Below are 13,670 nucleotides of genomic sequence, written 5' to 3'. Positions count from 1 at the left end.
TAGGTAAACTGACAAAGGGTGGACATGTGGCCAGTGATTAAAATGGCATGTAGGAAACATGTCAACGTGCATGGAAACTGCTGTTCACTCCCCTACATCAAATCCCACAGCAGTGCAGATGTTGTAAAGCAATGCAAAGCTTGTGCTCTAAAGTATGGGCGTCTTTTCCATAAACTTGATTTCTTTCTTTCTTTGTTATCTATTATGAAATCATAAATTGCAGATCCCGCCACCTGCTGAACTCCTATTTTTTGGTATGTATGGGAACTGCTGAATAACGGCCTGAACCTCTGATTGATCACCTGAGGCGAGCAATGAGTCAGCCATGGGAGCACAGGTGAAGGCAATTCACCTGTGCTGCTGGAAGGGGTGGAGCCTGGCTCCGCTTCTCCTAGACCCATCTAAGAGCTGTCTACCAGCAGGGAAGGATCTCTTCTGGAGATCTTTCCTCTGGAGTTTTGCAGTGAGCCTAGGATGTGGGTAAGCATTCTATCTATTTTTTGTTGTTGTTGTTATTGTAATCTTCTCTGCCGAACTCTCTTGTTTATTTCATAATTATATTCATTGACTATACAGGTAGCTGGGAGCAGTCCTACCAGCAGCTGCAAGAAGTTGACTGCTTCCCTATGGAACAGTGATTGCAGAGGCTATAGAAATATTTTTTCTGGGCTTAACTTCAGGTTCTCACAAGTTTTTGAATTTGTGGGGGCAAAAATCTCAGGCCTACTTTATAAATTAAAAAATCAGGAGTGGATTGCCTTCTGTGCTGAATAGCTGTGCTTCCAATTTTGTGGATAACTGTGCTCTGCTTAGGGCACTTTCCCTAGGCTACAAGTGATACCGATGTCCCACACCTCCCTCTTCTCTCTTCACCACTGTCCTTAACACACCTGCTTCACATGTGGCCAAGGCCAAACTGTACCTCCCTATTCCTTTCCCCCATGCTGCTGTGTCATCCTAAGGCCAGGAGCTCCTCTGGGCACCACCTGCACCATGGTTCTTTAACTCCATAAAATACACTGGTACAATAAGGATTCCAGGCAGTGAAAAATGGGAAGGATTGTTTTCAAGTATTTATCTTGAGAATATCATCTCTTTGTTTTAATTGAGTGATTTTTACTTTTATAAAAAGTATCAGTCTATCTTTTTACAGTGCAAAACAGATCCAGAATATTATGTTAATCCTTATTGTCATAAATATGTATTAAAAATATATTAAAAAGAAGAAAATGTGAAATCAAAGATCTTATTGTGTCTAACTCTGTGCAAAGGCACAAGGAAAAGAGCAAATGAATCCAAACACTTTCCTTCTTTTCAGTTTGGTCACATAATGCCAGATTTGGGGAAGTGAGGTCCTTGTTGAGTTTAACCCAAGGCCAATTTGAAGGACATAGACTTCTGCCTCTAGGGGCACAGAAAGCCTGTTCTAGTTTGCTCCAAATCGACCATATAAGCTCTTTTCTTACAAAGACATGATATGTCTATGAATTTCTGTAGATATGCATATCTCTGGTATGTTTGTACAAAGTACTGACTAAACATTGTCAGCTGAACTGTTTCAGTGGGAAACTGGCTTTTTTTTTTTTTTTTTTTTTTTATGATTTCATGAGGGTTGCTCTGATAGTAAAGTCTTTCTTGTTTATTTTTCCTATGTTGGCTCATGATGACAGAGGCAGACGTTGGTGGTATGGCAGTAGGGGTTGAACCTTCCTGCCAGAATTTTGTCACGTGCTGTTACGTGTGACAGATGGCAGCAGAGGGGCACTCTGGGAATATGGCATCTGACACGGAAGTGTATATGAAGCAAAGGTGTGTCATTAAATTCCTGCATGCAGAAAAAATTCCACCCACTGGCATTCATCAACATTTACTGAACGTTTAAGGAGACCAAACAGTGGATGTGAGCTCAGTGAGTCAGTGGGTGGTATGTTTCAGCAGAGATGTCAGAGATGTGAAAGACAAGCCATGTTCCAGATAGCCATGCACAGCTGTGACACCACAAAATGAAGAGTCTCCACCAACTCATCTGCACAAATCCCTGAATAATGATAAGGGAACTGCGTACAGAGCTGAATATTGACTTCACTGCCTTGGATATTATAGAGCAGATTTGGAATGGCACAAATTTTTTGATAAGTGGGTCCCACAGATGGGAACACAGGAAAAGAAAGAACACTGTATGCAAGTTTGTTAGGAACTATAGGACCAGTACAAGGTGACAATTTCTTGAGTCACATAATCACTAGTGACAAGATGTGCTGTCACCACTGTGAACTGGCATTCAAATGGCAGCCTGAGGGAGGAGTGGCAATGTGAATTTCCCATCAGATAAGAAGTTCAAGACAAAGGTCTTGGTGGGTAAAGTGATGTGCACTGTGTTTTGATATAGAAAAGAGGTGATCTTCCTGGATTTCCTGGAACTCAGATGAACCATTTACACTGATCACTACATTGTGATCCTAGATAAGCTAAAGGCTTAAACTTCCACAGTGCGGTCAGAGTAGAAAACAATTTTTCTCTTGCAATGTGATAATGGTAGGCTCCATATCAATTGAAGCATCATGAAGCATATTGCCAATCTTGGTGGGACTGACCCATCACTCCCAACATGCTGTCTGGATTTGTCATCTTCTGACTTCATTTGTTCAAACCAATCACAGAATGGCCAGGGTTGGAAGGGACCTCAAAGATCAATCTCCAACTCCCCTGCCACATGCAGGGCCACAAACCTCCACATTTAATACTAGACCAGGCTGCCCAGGGCCCCATCCAGTCTGGCCCTTGATCACCTCCAGGGATGGGGTATCCACAACCTCCCTGGGCAGCCTGTTCCAGCACCTCACCACTCTCATTGAAAAGAACTTCCCCTTGACATCCAACTGAAATCTTCCCTCCTTCAACTTAAAACCATTTCCCTTTGTCCTGCTGTTATCTATCCTTTTAAAGGGTCAATTGTCCTCCTGTTTGTAGGCTCCCTTTAGGTACTGAAAGATTGCAATTAGATCACCCCGCAGCCTTCTTTTCTCCTGGCTGAACAAGCCCAGCTCCCTCAGCCTGTATTCACAGGGGAGGTGCTCTAGCCCCTGATCATCTCTGTGGCTTTCCTTTGGACCTTCTCCAACAGCTTTCTGTCTTTCTTGCACTGGGGGCTCCAGACTTGGACGCAGTACTCCAGATGGGGCCTCACAAGAGCTGGGTAGAGAGGGACAATCACCTCCCTGTCCCTGCTGGCCACCCCTCTTCTGGTGGAGCCCACCATACCATTTGCTTTCCGAGCCACAAGGGCACACTGCTGGCTCATGTTAAGCTTTTCATCTATCAAGACCCCCAGGTCCTTCTCTGCAGGGCTGCTCTCAAGGACCGCTCCTTCCAGTCTGTATGGATGCCTGGGATTCCTCCGGCCAAGTGCAAAACCTTGCACTTTTCTGTGTTGAACCTCATTAGGTTCACCCGGGCCCACCTTTCCAGTCTGTTGAGGTCCCTCTGAATGGCATTCCTTCCTTCCACTGTGTCAACCGAACCACTCAGCTTGGTGTGATCAGCAAACTTGCTGAGGGTGCACTTGATTCCGTCATCGATGTCATTGATAAAGATGTTAAAGAGCACCGGTCCCAAGACAGACCCCTGGGGGACGCCTCTCATACCGGCCTCCACCTGGACATAGAGCCATTGATGACCACCCTCTGTCTGCAGCCTTTCAACCAGTTTCTTATCCATTGAGTGGTCCACCCATCAAATCCACATCCCTCCAATTTGGAGATAAGGATTGTCTAATGAAAGATGGGCTGTGTGGGCAACATTTTCCCAGCAATGATGCCATTGTAGCAGTTGTTAAACAGTGGTTTACTTCCACTGGTGCAGATATTTACAAGTACAGCATGCAGACTCTTGTTCATTACTGGCAAAACTGGCAAAAATGCATAGCTAATGGTGATGTCTATGTTGAGAAATAGTGTTTTGTAGTTCGGCATTTCCTTTGTCAAATATATTTACTGTACACTTAGTAGCTGTTGTAGTTTCCATGGAAATAAACAGAATCAGAGAATTAGCAAGGTTGGAAAAGACCTCCAAGATCATCCAGTCCAACCATCTACCTACCACTGGTTGGTATTTCCTCACTAAACCATATTGTCCCTTAGTACAACATCTACATGTTTCTTGAATGCTTCCAGAGGCAGGGACTCAAAGATCTGATCAAATATGTACATTTTTAGGGTCATATGACTTCCAAAATTCTACACGTGCATAAAACTTCCCATTTTTTCTGTGGTCTGTTAGTGGAACTGAAGATTAACATTCTTCAAATGCCTCTGCATAAATAGAAGGCATCACTTTCAGAGTAACTTACAGAAACTAAGCTTTCATTGACTGCCACGACTTTTCTTGGTTTTTAAAGTTTTCAACAATTCTGAAAGTTCTTTTATTCCATTCTTTGTATTCTTTCTTTCTTGATGATTTTTTGAAGAGGCAGATACAGACATTGCCTACCACATTCCTAGGATCTCACATCCCAGTTTCCAGGTCTGCGTACCAGAGTAATGTGGGTGATCCCTTCCATCATTACAAATCTAGAATCGTCTCAGCTTTGAGAGGCAGGAGGAAAGCAGAGTCATTTATTTGGCAGCATGCATTTTCTGCCTCTGTTTATATGCAAAACTTATTGAAAGAAAGAAAGGAAAATCCAACACCAAGAAAGCTCTATTTCTTATATGTGGTTTCAGATCCTACCATCAAACTTGTTAAGTAGACATGATTACAAAACAGGATATACATATATAAAGTATTTACCAAGAATTCAAGACAACAGGTCATTTTTTTTTGTATGGGTATGAAAATAGATGACACTAGAAATTATCTACTTCCAGAAAAAATAAAAGTTTTGTGTAAAAATGACTCCTACCTTCATAGTTAGATACTCACTATGTGGATTTAGGCAAACTGGCAGTCAAAAAAAAATTAAAATAGTTATGTGTATAAAGTCATTTGTATTGTTTTTGTACTGTATTCTCCTCTTTCTCTCTTCGGTCAGTCACAAGCCAGAGCTGTTGCCTACAGACTGTGTTTTTTTCTGAAATTTTCCTTGTGTTGGTGGCACAGATATTTGGTAATATCTGTATCCTGACTCAAAGACAGCATCAATCACCAATAATGTTCCCAGATCCTCTGTTTTCAACTTTTCAGTAGAAAATACTTCTGTATCAACTCCTTATCAACAATATTTCCTCTGAACACCATTTCTGATACCTGTTTTGCATGAAGCCACTGCGATACTAGAAAACTTAGTTTTTCAGAATTCCTATTCTGAAGTCTTCTGTTAATTTTCTGTGGTTTTTTTTTTTTTTTTTTTTTTCTTAATGTATTTCAGATTACAAAACTGGCTTCCCTGTTAGCCTACAAGTTTTGAATTGAATTCATGTTTTCTTAAAATATCTGCCTTGGATATGTTGTAATAGCCTCTCACACTGAATTTGCTGTTAATGAATTTACATCAGGCTTCTAAAAACTGCTTTTTTTCAAAAGAAAAAAAAGTTAGAAGCATACCTGATAAGTACGTACACTTTTGTCATGTTCTGACTTCTTGAATCTCCTTGAATTGTCTTGAAGATCTTCCTGATATATAATGTCAATGTCTTCATTGTCATTCTGGGATACAAGAGGACCAAAAATAGTGTCAATTCATATCAAAAGCAAAACCTTTTCTTATGTCGAATGAGAGCTGGTTTATTCTATGATTCCTGAGCTTCCATGTTTCACTTTGCTATTACAGAAGAACCCAAAACTCAGTATACAAAATGCATGTGTTCATGTCCTTGCACTTCTACATAAAGCTGTGTTGATCACGAACAGAGCTCAGTCAGTGTTGCTTTCTCGACCTAAAGCAGCATTTTCTACTCTTTGCCTCAGAACTTGCTTAACTCGCTAACAAAGATGTGTCCATTCTTCCCATTGCAACAGAATGACTTATTTGGGTGTTAATGGCCCAGCATCTTTTTTTTCAAGACAATGCTTTTTATTAATGCATGCATGGCATATGTACATAACATATGTACAATGTTTTAATATGTATTTCAGTTGCTTCTGGAATAAAACTCAGGAGTGTCTTTAAAGGCACTAGTTAGCTTTATTACGTTCGCTCTCTGTGGTATGCCTTTTATTAGTGTGTTTATTAGTGTTTGCTGTACTTTTCTGCCACGTGTAACAAGTTCCACTATTTCTACATATTTTTATTTTGAAACTGAGTTCTCTTGTTTCCTTCTTCCTTTTTCTTTCCCTCTTTCTCTCTCCTTTTTTCTTCCTTCCCCCCCCCCCCCCCCCGCCTTTCTTCCTATAAAACAGTCATTTCACTGTGTTCTATTCTATGATGTATGTCATTAATGTGGTAAAAAGCAGTATATTACCTACATTTAGTCTTCTAAGAAAATAAGTGTTTTCAGATGAACAATACAAAATAACCTTAATCGTAGTGCATTATGATAAAGGCAAAAATGAATAATGCTTCTATATAAATTAATTTTGCCTTTCAGCAGAAACGTGAGTTTAAAAGCACTCAGAACACATTACAGTAATGTGTTTTTCTTAAAGATGGTCTAACTTCACAGAAGAAGTGTCAGTAAAAGTGTTTCTAGAACTGAGAAAAAAGGAAGGCATCACAAAAGCTGTCTGTTCATCTGCTGTGGCCTCGATAAACCAAATGCCAATACACAATTTCCCTTTCTTGTTTTGAGAGAAGAGTATCTTTGCATTCCCTTCGAAGAGCAATGTTTCTTTTTGAAAGAGCACCTCTGTTACTTGTCTGTCTTCTAACTGTGCTGTCTTACACACTTCCTATAGCTAGCCCCGCATCCCATGCTTAAAGCCTCTACTGAACATTCCCTACAGTTCAAAAAAAGCAAGAGCAATGCTTAACTGTTTAACTGTAAATTTACAGTTTACTTAACTGTAAATTTAACATATGAGAAATTCTACATTGAATAGTGAAGTTGAACTGATTCAGTTATATAATTAATAAGCACAAAGGACGATGTTGTCCCTGCAGATTTCGGCACTTGTTACTGAGAGCAAGAAAAGGCAGAGATTTCTTAGGATTTTTGCTCAAAAAAATGTGAAAAACAGAAAGTATGTTGATTGCTGTCTTCAGACAAGTTGCACAGAATAATTTGTGTTGGAAAAAACCTCTGCAAGTTGCTTTGTACAACCCTGTTCTCAACCACAATAGTTAGAATCATGGAATGACTTGAGTTGGAAGGGACCTTAAGGATCATGAAGCTCCAACCCCCCCGGCTGCAGGCAAGGCTGCCAACCTCCACATTTAATACTACACTAAGCTGCGCAGGGCCCCATCCAGCCTGGCCTTGAACACCTCCATGGGTAGGGTATGTAATTGGAGAGAAGAAATCAAATGACTGGCAAAAAGGATCTCCCTGATCAGGAAAACATTGGGATTTAGGTTTTATGGACTGAAGTGGATATGACTTTGGATGCCACATGGGCTGGAGTGAGCACTTGGCTGGAAAGAGATGCAGCTGGAGGGAAGGCAGTCTCTTCACCCCATAAATACTGCCATCAACACTGAGCTATGCTGGGGCATGTTGGTCTAGCAGAGCAGGGTATGACACTAAAGGTGGATTGATGGTACAGCCTTTCAGTGCAATACACCCAGAGTAACCTGAGGTTAATGTGGTCTGTACTCAAGGCAACATCACTTTGCTCCCAGGCTCAACGAAAGCTGTGTTGTTTGTCCAATGCAGCAAGTTACATAAGAGTTTCATTTGTAGAGTGATTAAAATATATGAATGTATGAGCAATATAGAGGATGACATTGTTTCTGAAACTCTAAATAATCTGCACATTGAATGATAGCAATGTATTACATTCATGTATTACATTCTACAAGCATAAGAAGTGCTCACTTCAGTGGATCTCACCATGTTCCTTGCATATTCCAAATTTAGTAGGAACTGATTAATTACTATTGATAGCAAGATTAAGTCAGAGAGGTTTAGTATCAGACTAAGAACAGTATTTGAATAAGTCCCATGAAACAGACCATTTTTAATGTACTGGCAAATAATCATCTTTCCTCCTTTCCATTTTAAATTTTCTTGTCCTGTTTGGTGAAAGGCGTGTTATTTTAATGTTGTTTTTACCCTAAGCCTTGAAGAAAAATAATTTATCAAATATCTCATCAGAATAGCAATATTCAAGTGACAAAAAAAACCAACCATATCCCTTTTTTTCCCCCTACTTATTCTTGAGTTTACTGAAGAAAATCTTCCACTAAATATCAACGAGTGTGTATCAACAGCTACTATAGATTGCTGCCTGAGCACCCATCGCAAGCAGAGAAGCATCTGCTTCCTTCACCCATCCACTTCCCTAGTAAAGTCTACAGAATAAAACATTGTAACAGAAAACAGGAGAAAATATCGAGCCAGTTCTGAAGTAACTCGGTGTAGAGTGACACAAGGAAGCAGGAAGTTAAAAACAAGTTGCCATAAATTGAATGTGAAATTCCTCTTTCTGGTAGCATACACGGAAAAGGTTACAGATTTGGTCTATTTACTTTGAATAGTAGCAAATACGACCAATATAACAGAAATTTCACATTCTGCTGAACCTTCCTGATTGGAATTTCCTATTTATAGAACATTGGATTGAATAGCAAAAGCACGGACTTGTCTTGTACTTCTATGCAGTGAGCTCTTTCAGGGTCAGCATTTTGTTCATCAGATGAGTTGTTCGCCCACCAAGCCTTTTAAATAGCTACATTCTTTGGGCTCCCTTCCTATCTTCTTGATTTTCCAAGGAGAGTAGTTCCCAGAAAGATCACAAAGAAACTCACTTTCGATTGCACTTTTAACAGCTGCGCCCACTCCAGATGGTTTCCACCCTGCCCCTTAGTGATTACAACAGATTGGCTGTCAGCGCGTCCAAAGCACTTGCTTTAACTGTTTTGCATTTAAAGGTGGATCATTAAATTAACTTTTGAGATTAGAATCAGAGTGCTTACGGAACTCAGTGCTTTTGTGGATCTCTTTTGAAATCCTTCAGGAGCAAATGTTTTTATTTGGATTAGGTGGATTTCATGGATTGTTTTCAGTAAATTGAAACGAAAACACCTACTTTACAGCTCAAACCTTCGCTATTCTTTTAGCATTCAGTGCAATTTAAGACCATACGCCTGAGTTTTCCCTACCACTGCCCCCGCGAACTGTTTTTGATTAGCCAGCGTCACCACTTTGGAAGACAGAAAATAAATCTTAAATACCGAGAGGAAACATTTCTAATCAATAATCACAGCGTTCACGTGTTGAAATGGGTTTTAAATAAAGCTCATCGACCTCTGAGTATGTTAGGGTTTTCTTTAAAACGCTCAAGTTGTCTGCTGTGAGTGGGGCAGTTGAATGGCATCTTGAAATGCTGGATAGCATTTCAAGTTATAGACTAGCACAGATGGCAGCCATTAAAAAGAAATAGAATAATTAAGTGTATGGGAAAGAGAAAGCAAAATCTAGAAAAAGTGGAAGAGGGAAAAACATCTTCACATTCTTGAGAAGATGACAAGGTGTGTATGACCATTCTAGTTGTGGCATTGTGGCACTGTAGTAAACAAGAACAAAAAGAGTATGACAAGGACAAAAATCCTAAAAACTTTACCTGAGCACAAAAGATCATAGAGGTATGGCCAACTATTTCCTGTAAGGAACAGCAGCATACCACAGTAGGATAACTTCTAAGTATTTTTTTGCTAAAAGAAACAAAGCCTTTGAAAAGCGAGTTAGAAAAAATGTGGGAAAATATAATATACTTTCCTGCATGCATGTGATGGTGGTATACAGTACATTGCCTTCACAATTTTCAGGAAAATTTCAATGATGTCCCTGAAGTGGAAATATTTCATATACTCTTCAGTAGCCAAGGACACAAAGATATTCAGGAAACTTTAGAAAATAGCAATAAATATAGAGATAAATAAAAGGCATTTTTAAAGCCATATTATAAGGATATATACTTGGATGGAATGGATTATGAAAACTGCCTATGTTATAGAAGTACCAATGTCCTTATGCAGCATTAATAAAAGGCTGGTACAAGAGGGATCTTTCCTCAGGTAAGCTTCTTGAAAGCATGATGTACAAGGCTACAGAAACCGGTTCTGACTGCTTAATGCATCTTAACACCGTCAGCCAAAAGCCAGTGAACAATAAATATTTACTGGCTGCAATCTACTCTTTGCATTGTGTTTATGTTTTAACAACTCCAAGTTCCTCCCTGAGTCAGGCTGTTTTGTTTTTTTTTTCTTTTTTTTTCTTTGTCTCACCTACCATTTCCTTGTGTAAGCCAGCTCTTGAAGTTCCTTGAGAGATTTATTACTCTTTGTTTAACGTCATCATTAGCAAAACTCCGAATCATCAGAACTAATTAAGTAAAACCTTTGCATCTTAAATGTAGGATAAACACAAACGAGATACATAAAATCTAAGTTTTAAGGTTACTGTTAGCATTTCTAGGCTTATCAGTAGGAAATCCGTAGGGCAACTGCAGTGAACCTAATCTAGTGAGAGGTGTTCCTGCCTGTAGCAAGAGAGTTGGAACTAGGTCCCTTCCAGCCCAAACCATTCTGTGAATCTATGATGCTGATGATCCTCCAACTGGTGCTATCAGAAAAGTAAACTGACCCAGGCTGAAAGCAAGGGATACACTAGTGTTTCTGTATATTATGACATTATTGTGGATAATTATAAAGAGTAGTTACCTATTTCCTTCTCTGTCTTATTTTCGTCAGAGTGAGTTATGTGTTGAGTCAGAGATAAACAGCATAAATATAAACATTTACTCCTTCTGGTGTCCCAAGTGAGGAGGGAAAAAGTAACAACTACAAAAAACCCCAAACCACCAGAAAACCTGACTCAAAGCCCAGGATTCACTAATGGATGTTCTCAACAGTTCGGCACTTGGATTATGTAAATCAGAGATTTCCAGGCCCTTGCAAAATTCTGCTGTGATGAGGCTGGAGGCATCTGGGTTACCTGTGCAATGCCCAGGTAGGGTAGCTGCACAAAGCAAGAGATTTACCAAAGTCACTCTTCTGTACTCCACAGAGACTGCTGAGGAGTGCAGTGATATGGGACACGGGCAGATCAAGAGCACTTGGTATTGAGCTTCTGCACCCATGGAGGGGCTCCTCTCCTCCATGGGTTTGTTTGCACAGATTTTGGAAGCTGGTTCAGACCCCTGTTTTATGTGAAAATGAAGCCAGGATGATGCTCTCTCTTACCTCAACCATTTAAACTGAGACACACTCAAGTTCACATTGCTCATCTACCTGCTCTGAAGCAGAGATGTAATGAGAGCACTGTGATTACCCACGAGAATGCCCTGACTGCCATGCTATCATGTTTTAAGAGTTATCACTCTCTCTTCTCTTACAGGAGAGGGACAGCAGTCCCATTTACTGTGAATTATTAACTACTGATGGGAGTAGGGGCTTGCCCCTAGCTCCCTTACATTCCAGATATTCCTCAACTGGCACATTATCAAATCAACCTCTTGTGTGTGTATCATATAGCCCAGTGAATATTTATTTGTATAAAATGCTTGTATGTCACTGATGCTGCATCATATTTAGCATCTGCAAATGTTCTTCTGTATTGGATACTGCTGGCTGATATTAATGCCCACAGCATGCTCCCCTTCCTGTTAGCTGGACTCTGCAACAGTGCAAGGATTGAAAGCTTCAGAGAAAGAGCAAGGAACATTTTGACACTGGAGAACTCTTAAGAGCCACAACTTTTCCCTTGTCTGTTCTACTCTCAGAAACAAAGGACAATAAACTGGCCTGGCTGTGGATTCACAAGTTTCTGTTTGTTCCCACTCTGGTAGTCCTATGACAGTGCAAGGATGCCAAGCACTGAGAAACAATAACTAACACTAAATAGTGTTATCTTGTGCTTCAGTTTCTGAAATCTGCATTTTTTAAATGGCTGTTAACATTCCCTTGTCCACATGATATGCAGAACCTTCTGTGTTGACTCCTTACCTCCATTCTGCATTCTTCTCTGGAGCAAAACATACAATTACACTTATCTTACATGTGGAAGAAAGATCTGCCCTGCTCTGATTATAGGAATATTTTTTTCATGTTATTAATGTACATTGCTTTGCTATCTGCTCATAAAACTGATCTTTTCAATACAAGTGTAAATCAGGCATCCTCAGGAAAAAAGAAGCACTGATATAAGAGGAAAACTGGATGAGTTAGTTGTGAGACCTGTCAGCTTATCAAATATTACCAAGTCAGAAGACTTCTCAAAGGTACCAATATACCACGTAATGAAGGGAGCAAGAGAAGCCTGTGTCAATTATAGCTCTGCCTTTTTGTATAAAAGCCGTATATTTTGGCAAGATATCAGTGCAAAGCATGTAGAGTGTTTGTTCAGGGACTGAAGTAAGCTTTGTTCATTGTTCTAAGTTTTCCCGACAGAACAAAGGAAACCTTGCTTACCTGGAAGGTCAAATTGTGCACTCCAGAGTGATCACGAGTGGTCTCCTTCAGCTCCATGTACCTAGGATGGACACGAGAGTTTTGAATGAGTGTTGAAATCTACTTGTAGCACGGGGCAACAGCAGTCAGCATCTGCTTAATCCATCCACAAGGTCTGTGACTACCTCTTGAAGACTAATCAAATGGAGGGATTCTCAGGTTGCACTTGCTCACTTCTAGCTCCACCTTCTCTCTCCCTTGGACGGCCTCTTTTGGCCAGTGTGGGAGATTGAATTCAGTGTTTCTTGAGAAAGGAAGAGAGGATTTCTTCATGCTCTGAAAGGTAGATCTCTCTCTGGCATGTCATGTAATCACATAGCTTCTGGCTTGGGGAAGCAAATAGTGAATGGAAAAAAATTTTCTCCACCCTGATCTTAATGACGTCAGTACAGTTTTTGTCAAGATTTTTTTTTTTTTCAGCTATTTTGAATCACCATTTCTGTGAGGTTATCGTGATTCTATTTTCATAGTTATTAAATATTTCATCTACAACAGAAACAACAGCAACAAACAGAATCTCGAAACTTCAACAGATACCTGTTACACATTTTTAATTTGCATTCCAAATCGTATGGCACAGGATCATTTGGCTATTTGGTCATAACATTATTCACCTTTAAAAAAATAATTTCTTATTACATGTTTTCAAGATCATTTCCTGTATGGAGAAGTTCTGTTCTTAGAACAGTCAATTAGATCTTTTAAACATGTTTTTATTTGCCTGTGGACTTCTCATTTGCAGTTTATTTTCTGCAAATTCACTGTAGCTCTTTTACTGACACAAATATCTGAAAAAAAAAATGGAATGAATATATTTTTTGACTTTAAGGAAAATAAAAATTCTCTTTCTTTGAAGTACAACAACGTATTTTTGTGTACTTGTTAGGTTCCTGAATTCATTTCTTCTTGGAAATTGAAAATATTTGAAATGCCTTTTTCCTCTTCCTGTGAAAGAGCAAAAAATTATGTCCTGCTTTCGGAATAAAGATACAATCGACTAGCATAGAAAAGCAGAATTGTGTAAAAAATAAGGTGATACATCTTTCTGGGGAATAATCTAAATATGTTTTAATTATACTATAAATCACATTTGCAGTATATGGTCTTTGGATCTAACTATTGCTTA

The 13,670-nt window shown here is 39.5% G+C and overlaps 1 protein-coding gene across 1 annotated transcript in view; it reads right to left on the bottom strand.

Moving 5' to 3' along the window:
* The window catches only part of SLC28A3 (solute carrier family 28 member 3), a 44,751-nt gene extending 31,851 nt beyond the window's left edge, over positions 1–12,900 (bottom strand). The window contains exons 1-2 of the mRNA XM_090131695.1: positions 12,506–12,900; positions 5,542–5,643 (exon numbers count right to left, since the gene is read on the bottom strand). Of these exons, the coding sequence (XP_089987821.1) occupies positions 5,542–5,643; positions 12,506–12,562 (159 nt within the window). The 5' untranslated portion in view covers positions 12,563–12,900. The remainder of the gene's footprint in view (positions 1–5,541; positions 5,644–12,505) is intronic.
* Between the last annotated feature and the right edge of the window lie 770 nt (positions 12,901–13,670).

Source organism: Phasianus colchicus, chromosome Z, assembly GCF_987193195.1.
Source record: "Phasianus colchicus chromosome Z, bPhaCol1.hap1.1, whole genome shotgun sequence".
NCBI lineage: Eukaryota > Metazoa > Chordata > Aves > Galliformes > Phasianidae > Phasianus > Phasianus colchicus.
The sequence above is the reverse complement of the archived record's forward strand: the minus strand, read 5'-3'. Positions and strand labels throughout refer to the sequence as shown.